This window comes from Neodiprion pinetum, chromosome 4 (genome assembly GCF_021155775.2).
Source record: "Neodiprion pinetum isolate iyNeoPine1 chromosome 4, iyNeoPine1.2, whole genome shotgun sequence".
Lineage (NCBI taxonomy): Eukaryota > Metazoa > Arthropoda > Insecta > Hymenoptera > Diprionidae > Neodiprion > Neodiprion pinetum.
The window spans coordinates 36,252,269-36,262,780 of record NC_060235.2 but is presented as its reverse complement, the minus strand read 5'-3'; the positions used below and the strand labels follow the sequence as shown (position 1 = coordinate 36,262,780).

The 10,512-nt window shown below is 37.3% G+C and overlaps 3 protein-coding genes across 11 annotated transcripts in view; 1 reads left to right on the top strand and 2 right to left on the bottom strand.

The window, feature by feature from the left end:
* Positions 1-473: 473 nt before the first annotated feature.
* Positions 474-4,054, bottom strand: ND-B17 (NADH dehydrogenase (ubiquinone) B17 subunit). Of its 4 annotated transcripts, XM_069135561.1 has the most exons (5): positions 4,046-4,054; positions 2,465-2,564; positions 1,066-1,348; positions 875-976; positions 474-689 (listed from the first exon to the last, which is right to left on the bottom strand). In XM_069135561.1, the coding sequence occupies exons 3-5, from the start codon at positions 1,315-1,317 to the stop codon at positions 549-551; spliced, it is 495 nt and encodes a 164-aa protein (XP_068991662.1). In that variant the 5' UTR covers positions 1,318-1,348; positions 2,465-2,564; positions 4,046-4,054; the 3' UTR covers positions 474-548. The 4 variants fall into 4 exon arrangements, with proteins under 4 accessions (XP_068991662.1, XP_046479064.1, XP_046479065.1 ...); XM_046623108.2 differs by lacking the exons at positions 2,465-2,564; positions 4,046-4,054 and adding an exon at positions 1,836-1,972; XM_046623109.2 differs by lacking the exons at positions 2,465-2,564; positions 4,046-4,054 and adding an exon at positions 1,439-1,826.
* Positions 3,936-10,512, top strand: part of LOC124217465 (afadin- and alpha-actinin-binding protein A-like) — a 51,123-nt gene continuing 44,546 nt past the window's right edge. For 4 of the 5 annotated variants that reach the window (XM_046623103.2, XM_069135559.1, XM_046623106.2 and 1 more), the window contains exons 1-6: positions 4,105-4,364; positions 4,726-4,885; positions 5,167-5,364; positions 5,769-5,900; positions 5,972-6,083; positions 6,333-6,559. In XM_046623103.2, the coding sequence (XP_046479059.1) occupies positions 4,751-4,885; positions 5,167-5,364; positions 5,769-5,900; positions 5,972-6,083; positions 6,333-6,547 (792 nt within the window). In that variant the 5' untranslated portion in view covers positions 4,105-4,364; positions 4,726-4,750 and the 3' untranslated portion in view covers positions 6,548-6,559. The other variant, XM_046623105.2, reaches the window with a different exon arrangement.
* On the bottom strand, positions 6,604-9,971 carry LOC124217464 (uncharacterized). 2 transcript variants are annotated; one of them, XM_069135560.1, is made up of 3 exons: positions 9,793-9,971; positions 8,844-9,732; positions 6,604-8,740 (listed from the first exon to the last, which is right to left on the bottom strand). In XM_069135560.1, the coding sequence occupies exons 2-3, from the start codon at positions 8,955-8,957 to the stop codon at positions 7,877-7,879; spliced, it is 978 nt and encodes a 325-aa protein (XP_068991661.1). In that variant the 5' UTR covers positions 8,958-9,732; positions 9,793-9,971; the 3' UTR covers positions 6,604-7,876. The 2 variants fall into 2 exon arrangements, with proteins under 2 accessions (XP_068991661.1, XP_046479057.1); XM_046623101.2 differs by having other exon boundaries at positions 8,844-9,467; positions 9,920-9,952.

Genomic DNA, 10,512 nt, shown 5'->3' with positions numbered 1-10,512 from the left:
AAAATTTTTGCTCTACCGACGACGTGTGTTTCACTGCTTCGTGACGTAAATCAAATCCTATATTGACGTTCGCACGCGCACGCGTTCCGTACGAATTATTCGATTGGTCTCTAACATTTAGCGCGAAATTTAACATCATCGGATCAATGGTGTATGACACTGTATACTAGTGGTGTGTGGATATTTTCTGTATTCTAACTTCAATTATTTTACCGACACTTAGCTACATGGAACTAACAGATATTGAATGCTTTTTATACTTAAAAAACGACTTGAACCTAATGATAAGCTTTGCAAGTCTTTATGCTCAAGATGTATTAAACTTATTTAACAAGGGTATCAAGTGGCTGCACTTTAATCAATAGGACTAGCAATCTGTAGTGAAGATTGTTCCACAGAACATTCACAGTTTTTTAAATCTATTCTACACATAGCTAATTACTGAATGAATGATTTAAATAAAACAACAGAGATACGATCTTTACATCACATTTATCTTGTGTATAATAATAACAACTAAGGTACTAGAAATCGTGTAGTTTTGTTTTTTATATCGGGGAATCTTTAAATCCACGACTAGCATAGTCACTGGGTTTCGTACGATCTGAGACTTGAGGGTACCCTGGGTCTCCAGGGAGTACAGGTTTTCTTGAATGAATCACTCTCCAGCCACCTTTGCGCATCCAGGTCTATGACAAAACAAAAACAATAGATATCTTGTTAGTTTGGTGAGGTGGTTAAAGGTAAATACTTAGAAGAAAAATACAACATTTGAGATAGAATATCTAGACATTAAAAAATCACTTAATTTTTTAAGGTTTCTAAATTTTTACAAGACTTACTTATAAAACATATTCCAAAAAAATGTACTTACATTTTGATTATATTTGAAATAATAATATGTGGCATATGTAAGGCCAACCCCTATGAAAAATTTTCCAGTCATAAAACGTACTATCAGTGCCCATTTGGAACCCTGAAAATGGTGAGAAAATATCAATTAATACGACATGTTCTAGCGAAGTGGTTGAGAACAAGATTCTTTGAAGCAGACTCAATTTTTACCAATGGTTTGACAAGCATATCCTCGAATTTGTCGAGAGGCGCTCTGTAAAATCTTCTTATAGGGTTCAAGTTTTGTCTGAACGCTTGAGCGTCGTCTATGACCGGCTCATCATGATGCAAGATTTGATCTTTCAGATACTGATTTCTCCATGCTCTTTCCTCATCTGTCATACCAATCAAACGTTCATTTTCACGTGCCATACGCCTAGCAATACCGAATGGCTTCACACCACCAGTATCTGACGACGCCATGTTGACGGCTTGCAAAGAATTGACCCTGTATCTGTAACAGAGAAATAATCTCAGCGATGAGTCTCGGACGTTGAGTCAAAAAATCCTTAAAAAAAAATTGTTATCCAAGAAGTGACAACACCAGGTACATATTCTGCTGTTGACGTCCTGCTTCAACAGTTAGTACAGCTGCTGAACTTAAACTCTCGTTCGGTTCTCTTCTACTTGACGATTTGCTTTTAGAAGTACCGAAAATTTGGGATACTTTTGCACTGAAAGCAACGCGGTGTTGCTCGTCGAGTGAGAATGAACGAAATCAATGACATTTCGTTTTGTTAGCAATGGATATGACAAAATCTGATCTTCTCAGTGTGAACCTTCGACCATTAGCTCAGCCATTTATGTAATTATTGAGAATTGTGATGTGACTGCAGATGGTAAATGGGATGTAGAAGAAGAGCAAAATGTGCAGTCTAAAATGTTTTCACAATGTACGGTAAATATAAGAAGAGAAGAACTATTGTACGTTCCAAGCCAACCTTATTCACTGTCGCAGGGACAAAAATAGGTTATACGCGTATGTCGTTACGTCATGACCAGCTGGATGTTCCAGGTTCTCTAGCTCGACGTTGCCATACGGCTGCGGAACAGAACCGAGTAAATTTTAAAAGCAATATCTGAATATGTCGAGCCGACTGAAGATAGAAGTAGATTTGCTGAATATGAGTATACCTCACAAAATAATTGACTTAAAGATGAGATTGCAATTTGAGCAAGAACAAACGATTAAATCCAAAAAAAAGGAGACTTCGATTCTCTAGAAACAAACATCGCGCCGTTAACTGAAGATATGCGCGTCTATTTCAAGTTGACAACGGCAACTTTATCATGATAATTAATTCAGTTTAGAACTATACTGTGTAGACTAAACAAGAGAAGCTCGATTTTCCGAAAATCGTATGGATTCTGTTGAAAAGTTGGTTGATTTATGTGCTTTCATATTACTATTCTGCGATTATCTTCTCTATTGTTCATTATCACTTCATGGTCAAATAGCGCGACCGTTACAGTAGCTAACAGTAGCAGGTATAGAGATGCGCGTCGGTAGCATTATTTTATGCGTCAATCCCACATCTATGAAACACAAAGTTTACGATTTATCTCTTACTTTTCATTCGTTATTACGTATCTTCCGTTCAGCTGAAAGTTGTGAGAGAATTCAAACTTAGCCCCGACTGCGTGGGCGACGGTAATTCTGCCATGTAATTCTGTAATAAAAATGATGTTTTTATTCTGTATAGCGTGGATTGCGATTCTGCGCATTTACCGGGCGCAGCTCGTCGACAGTCCAGAATTCAGATCGCATCATTAAGTCTGTGTAACGCAAATTTAATACCAGCTTGCAGACCAAGTTACATTCGGTGATTAATAGAAGAATCGCAGATGCGTAGCTGCAGGAAACAATACGTTATTGCAGTGAGAATAGGCCGTAATTATCGGGGGCCTGTTTCGTATCTCGAGTTTTCATTGTTTCGTGCATCTCGAGTGGTATAAGCAATCTCGATCATCTCGATTCTCGTCTTTCTATACAGGGTATCGTTTTTTATTGTTTGTTCACTCGTTTCTGTACATATTCCAGGTAGCATTTCATGTAGCATCTGATCATATTACTGATGCAATCGAGATAATATGATTGACACTATATAAATATCACAATAACGTGATCGACACATTTTTTTTCTTAGTTAGGCATACAATTAACATGGTGTCGGCAGGTGTCGGTAACTGAAAATTGCTACGCGATACATCTACCGACTCGGTTATCAGGCTTGCAATGTTAATTAATTCGATAACGGTAAGAAATTTCTGTACTGAGGCTTCCCTTGCCTCGTTGCGCCAAGCTAAAAAATCAGAGATATATTTTCAAAACGCTACGATCCAAGTAATTATTTGTGATTAAGTGTGTCTGCTAATTCCACGAGCCTACGCTGCTAAATCACAGTAATAAACACAGGTCTCTACACTACCGGCTGGAAGGCATGTACTCTGATTGTGAGAGTGTTTCGGTTAGTTCGTTGCATCTCCACTACACACGTTACTATCGAATACGTTGTACAAAAGATTTCGCGACGTATGACCAGGCCAGGAGCAGCCAGGAGCCTAGATATAAGGAGAACGATCGACGTAGGCTGCTTGTTTAGTTCGTTTAGTTTGGCTTTATTTGCGGCCAAAAAAGAGGGTACAATTCGTAGTTCTCACAGTGTCCACCAAGTTAGCACTGGGGACATTAACGTCAGGTTCATGGAGACTAGAGGTCTGCTAGAGGTAAGGAGTCCGAACGCAAAGCTGGCCAAATGGTCGGTGAAAGTGATGAACGATCCGCGGATTGTAACCGCCTGGCGGCGCTACCACTGCGGGCTCCGTCAGCGCGGTGATTCTGAATCGTCGATCCTCACGTATGTATCCTATTCGTAACCAGGCGCTGGTATCGCTTGCGGATACATCCCAAACTACAAGATCTTTCATCACTTTCACGAACCACTTTTCGACGATTCCGCCATATGCGTTCGGACTCCTGTACTCTGGTCTCCATGGTCAGGTTTATGGCATCCGATTTTTATTGCTTACACCACGTGATCACGGCATACCCAGTGGGCATACCCTTCCTTAAATTTAAAAATCCTGACCTTAGCAACGTCAGCGCTGCACTAGTGGACATTGTGAGAACTATAATGTTTTCCAAACGTACCCGCAATTGTACCCGACTCCAGATCCCTCACTTTCGTATCTCCACCCACACACGTATGTATGAGTTGTACAATGTGTGGTGGACCAATAGTTAAATTCGTTAAATGGGGATGGGTAAAATGAGGATGCGATGCCGCCTATGTATACATACAAATATCAGCAGGCGAACCTTTGACCCTCTAAATCTTAGATGTATATGTTTATTTGACATTAATTTAGACGTACCCGAATGCTAGGCGCTCTTTGTTTGCTTTTTTTTTAAATTTAATTTTCATTATACTTACCCCAGCGTCAATTATAACGTCGTTTGTTTGAAAAAGGTACATCTTGCTGATTATTATTGTATTTATTGTTTTAATCACTTCTGAATAGACCTATAACAGTCTAGCTAGCCACATATAATTAAATTTACTGATTACCATACCTCAGCTGATCATTATGATCCTAGTTAAGCGTTATCATTTACGTTGAACCAGATTCATAACTGTATGAGGGATAATTGACAGTCTACTAGACTAAACCATTCTGCAATTGGAAATATGGTTAAAATTTTAAATTCTCTTTCAGTCCTATTACTGGTTTTAATCCACTGCCACATGTGTATGAAAATGAAAACCAATCTACAGATTCTTTGAACTCTTACCTTATTCTTGATTGTCGATTGTTTTCGAGTCATTATAGGAATTCTTGAATCTTCTGAACAACGATGGAAAGGAATTCTGATGCCATCTCATCTCTAAGGAGTCTTAGAACCATGATGGCTATGCACAGAGAATCTCCCGAGGAAGCTCATTTTTGTACTTTAGACAATTTGAGCGAGGCTCTTTCCACCCTTTCAGAGGTGAGAATTTATGTCCGTTAGATGCAGCAATTGATTCAATTTGAAAACGTGAACTTATTGTTAGCTCAGCATCAGCACATGTAAACTTTTCCTTTTATGGTTGGAGATAATCGAGATGAAATTAAGAGTAGCAAGATCCAGACTGTAATGATGATCGAAGACCTATGTACATTTCTCGAGAGTTTTTTTTTTTAATTTATTATATTTTGCCTTCTGCACAGAATTAGTTGCTAGAAGTACTATCGGGTTGGTAATGCTTGAAAAAATTTAATCTTGTTTAGGAACTTGAGTCCTTAGGTTTTCTTCCAACTGCATTGAACATCAACGAATCTCAGTCCTTGGAATCAATAAAATCTACTTGCGTCAAACTTATAAACGCATCTTGGGGCTTAGTTCATGAACATAGGATGCTTATGAGGGTGAATGAACAAGCTAGTGATGTGCAACACAGAACAGCAAGTGATAATTCTAGTCTCACTGTAAGTTGAAGTTTTTACATCTTGACCTCTCTTTTCAATTGTGTCTTATGACAATTTTTTACTTTAAACATGCAGCATTGACTGGATATAGGTGAGTGATAGTGGTTATTAAACTAAACTTACTAAACTTTGCAAAGGTTCAACTTGAACTCAAAATTTGTTCCGTTCAGATAAACATACTTTACATACTATTTTGCAAATTCTGCAGTCTTGGAGTACAATTTATCGTAACTCGAAACAAATGCATCGTAATTATCATTAATATTATTAATCATTTGCATAATATACCGTTGCTGAAAAATGGATTCGGAACAAACACGTACTCTAAAATATCTCCTTTCAAGATAGAAATATATGCTCGTTTTCTCCAATAACTTATTACTTGAAATATTTTCATTCTCCAGAATCATGTTAAGCATCTGAAAGAGAATTTGGAAAAGAAGCAGTATCTTTTATGTGAATCTCAGGAAAGGGAAAGACGACTGAAAGTCAAATGCGAATCCCTGTCTCGTGAATTCAAACACGAGAAGGACGAGGTAATATTACAGACAGACATAGCTTGGAAGCCTAGCTTACCTGCACTAAATACTGTGTTATTTATACTCAGGCAGTGAAATTGAGGAAACAGCTACAGTCCAAGGATATTCAGCACGCTCATGAAGTAAAACGCTTACAGCAAAGTGGCCACAAACTGCGAGATCAGCTGCAAAAATCCGTTGGTATGTATTCAAATGTTTCGGGAATCTTACTCTGCAAAGCTGTCGACATTCTAGCAACTGTTTCAAATCCATCCAAATATGTGGAATACGTTACAAATATAAAAACGGTAACTGGCCTCAAAATAAATCTTAGAATATCGTATCATGTTGATTCCCAACTATTTCTAATACCTGAAGTTGTTTAAAGTCGAATTGAGTAGATCAGTCAAATTTTTGCAACTCCTACTTTCATCGTTGACACGTTTACAGGAATGTATGTACCGAGGGACAAAGCATCTCAGAATATTCAAGAGGAACACGAGCGTCAGTTGAATATGTACAAACAGACAATTTGTCGCTTACAAGAAAGCAACAGCCAACTGTTGTTGGATATTAATGATTTGAAAGATGCGCTGAGCCTACATTCCGAAGCAATCGATCTACAAGCTGAGGCGTCAGGAATTTGGAACGATGCAGACATCTAGAGCTTCATAGTGGTACGTACAACCAGTTTTCATTATGAAGCTTTTTTTTGTAGATGTTGAAAACCATTTCCTATAAAGATACGGAAATAATATAAAATCGTTTCCCGATGGCACAACTTTATTGAAAAAATTTCGTCGCACATGTATGTTATATTATTACAGTTGTGAAATGAAGATAACTAACCTAGACTTTCTAAACAATTCTAAGCCCGTCTTGGAACCCTAATAATAGAGATAAATGCGGTTTCTATGGATTGTTCCATGCATGGAATAAAGTTTTTCCGAATTTTTGACAGTGAAATCTATTTTTTGGATTCAATTGCGTAGTGATCATTCTCAACATATACTAGTAGGCAATATCAATTTAAAAGTATTGAAGTATGAATATGATGAAAATAAATTAGCCACGCAAGAGGAATTACTTACTTAATTTAATAAAAACTGAGACTGCTTGGGTGAGTTACAAACCCTGTATAAGGATGTAAAAATGTGCTTATATGTTCTTGATAGTGTTTCATTGTCAGTAACATATTTTCTCCATTCGGGTTCTAAATGTGGAGGAGATCAGGAAAAAAATACATATTGAATTATGACTAACTGATAAAAAATGTGAAGGAAATGTTGCCTAGTCTAAAAGTATAGATATTTACGTAATAACGAATGGTCAGGAATATAAGCGGCAGGCGTAAAAAAAAATATGGCCCACGGTTTTTGCAAGCAAATCAAATACCTTATTAAGATTCAGGGAAACTTTTGAAAAAACTTATAAGATAACAAATAAAAATAAACATGAAAAATGTCAATAGGTCGAGCTCTACTATGTTTTTCGAAAACGGACGGTCTGATTATTCTGTTGGATAAGATTTTTGCTAAATGCTACCAAGCAAGTATCGTACCATTACACGTTTATAAATTATGGAAACGATAGAAACGGAAAATAAAGATCGTTACTGAGATTGAAATTTATATACAAACACTATAAATTGAAAACATCGAAAACTGGAGCGCAAATTACGAATATGACAAAAATCAAATACCCAGAGAATGACCAAGTAAAAAATTATCAGCGAAATCCAACCCAGATTTTTTACCACAAGTTGTTTTTCCTTGAAACTTTTACTGCCAATTGTATAAGTATCTTTAAAAGATTCTTATAAGAGTTTTCAAATTGTAGGGATTATTCATCCTCGAACGCTTGTCTATACATAAAATAAATTAATTTCAGGCTTTTCCAGAGGAAAAGAAAAAATGTAATACCGATTGATTAGAATCAAGAGTTCCACTTTGGGAATTTCTTTCACCGAGTTTCAAGCTTTTGCATTACACATATTACATCCTAATTGTAAGAATGTACGAGACTGCTACGAGACATAAAGATAAGCTACAGCTAATTCCCGCGGCTGCTCCTTTAGCAACTTTCGCTTCGTCGACTACCGAGTTATTGTTTTTTTCGGGGACCTGATTCCCTTCTTTGGCTTCTTCAGGCTGATACAATTCCTCAATAAGTATTTTGTTGCGATTATACTCGAGGTGTTTGGTATATCGGAGTGTCAAGGAGCTCGCGTTGTCGCCGCATGTGTCATTTACGTCGATGTAATCGCTGATGACGTTCACGGAGGCGCGGATAAACGTGCAATTCAATACCTGGACGTATTCTGCCTTCAGACTCATGTTTCCCGAATTTTCGAACTCGAACATTGTGTTTACCAGCTTGATGGATCCATGTTTAGAGTTCTCGAGCTGGACGGGACCTCCGTTGACTGTTATCCGACAGTTGATAAACGTTACGTTAAGTCCCTCGACGTCGAAAATTTCTAGGGCGTGCAATTTCTCGATCGTCACGTTTATCAGAATAAATTCATTGATGTTGATTTTTTTTAGGGTTTCCTCGAAAAATTCGATTTTCGTATTTTCTATATGAAGTTGACCTATTCTGTTGACATTTGTGAAACTGAAGTGTGTGATGTTCGGTATGTTACCGATGTTCAAAAGTTTTATGAGCCTCATATTTTGTACACTAAAAATCGTTGAGAGCTGCAATTCTTTTGTCACGTTTTCCACTGTCAGGGATTCCACCTCGTTTTCCAGTCCGATTCCAGTTTCCGATATAGTCACGGAAACGCAAGAACTTACTCGGACCGAAACAGTGTCGAAATCATGGCAATTCGCAGACATGGAAATGTCGTCGTTATCCTGAAATAAAATAAGATGGGCACTGGGTAATTTAGATTTTCCACATCCTGCGTATCTTAAGAAATAGTTACTACATTGAAAAATTGACCGTTCAGTGACGTACCTTGTCTGCCGAACAGCTATGATGCCATAGTTTTTCATCCTTGACGCATAAATCCTCTGCTCTCAAGCCAGCAATTATCGTGAAACAAATTGTTATCGTTAACCCGATCTTCATCGTGATTTGTTTCGGAACCCGTCTTGTTTGAATTTATTTATTTGTTTGTATATTGTATACAATATTCTTCTTTCAACGAATAATTTTCTTTGGATTCGTTCTCGTTTGCACCCCTCGGTTAAAATCGGGGATATTTCTAACACGTTGATACAGTTGTCAAATTTTTCCCTGATGGTAATGTATTCTCTACTATTGTGAATGCATTTTTATAAACGAATTCGTTACGCTGATGTACTATTATATTATAAAAAAATCGACCGCGCACTGTTCGGTTCGAAGCACAGTGAAAGGGGTGACGAATAAATACTTTATTGATATACCCGATGTTTGCACTCGTACCTACTGTAAGATTCGACTCAATTATAACGGACAGCTTTTACGCGCCGCTTTTTACAATGACTGACTCATGTCAAGTGATCGCCGTGGTTTATATGTCTCTGTATCGTACTTCGGTCGCATCGCGGTTAATTAACTTCCTTGGCTGTAGTCGGAAACTCGCTTTCCCGCATCCTGTAACAAGATTCGACTAATGATTATTTTGTATTTTCTTGAGCTGACGCGAACGCGTTACTCATTCACATGCTGATGGGTATTTGGGAATTTCCGTATAACGACTCGTATTCACACGGATAGAAAAATATTGTAGATTTTACATCTCCTGTGGTGAATATATCCATGTACAGCACTTTTTTGGAGTTTAATCTACAGCCGTTGTGGCAAGATTTACTAATCGGATAACAAGAGTTAAAGAACCAATAGTAAGAGTTACAATATGCTTAGGTAGATCTACCAGAATTGATACGTTGATTTGACTAAAAAAAAATACTAACCCTACCTATATTCACCACAGAGATGTGAAATCTGCATTATATTTTTTCCGTGAAGTTACTGCAATATTTTATTATAGCCGAGATTCTAGTCTAGACTCGACGAGGAATTGCTCATAATATTGTTTAAACCACCGTTCGAAAACCCGGATAATTGTGATATCCAGTTACAAAACTACAAATGAAAACTTTGCAGACTACGTCAGTACTTGCGGAAAAATAATATCCGCGTATGATTCATTTCCGCTTACTGCCACTGACAATGATAATCAAAATTATAGCGATAAACAATGAAATATGAAATAAATTAATTACATCGTTAATCGGTAAATATAATGAATTATCGCTGACCATTTTGATAGTTATCTATTATTTTCTTATTCTTCATTACAATCTTCATTTCGTTTCTATTATACGGAATCGAATGTAAAAGCAGACGCTATGTATTTCCCTTTTCATATCCTCATTTTTTATGATCTATTTGAAACCAAAATGAAACTATGAAACGAACACGCGGCTGGAAATTTTTCTGCTAAATACTAAATCGCTGTTGCGAGATTTTCCCAGTCCCCCACCTGGTTTGACTACGGCGGAATGTTTGACGCTAATTGTGAACCGTCCAAATCAAGTTGAAACACCCCCCCCCCCAAATTGAATCTTTCTCACTGCACTGTAATTATACAATATATGAATCGTTAATTTTACATGTATTTTCCTATTCCCTGAAA

Bases quoted from the DNA above. Each gene is read 5' to 3' on its own strand.
- ND-B17 (XM_069135561.1), bottom strand. From the start codon at position 1,317: ATGGCGTCGTCAGATACTGGTGGTGTGAAGCCATTCGGTATTGCTAGG. The intron at 977-1,065 runs GTAAAAATTGAG...CACCATTTTCAG, and splicing joins ATATGCTTGTCAAACCATTG to GGTTCCAAATGGGCACTGAT. The intron at 690-874 runs GTAAGTACATTT...GTTTTGTCATAG, and splicing joins ATTTCAAATATAATCAAAAT to ACCTGGATGCGCAAAGGTGG.
- LOC124217464 (XM_069135560.1), bottom strand. From the start codon at position 8,957: ATGAAGATCGGGTTAACGATAACAATTTGTTTCACGATAATTGCTGGC. The intron at 8,741-8,843 runs GTACGTCACTGA...ATTTTATTTCAG, and splicing joins ATAGCTGTTCGGCAGACAAG to GATAACGACGACATTTCCAT.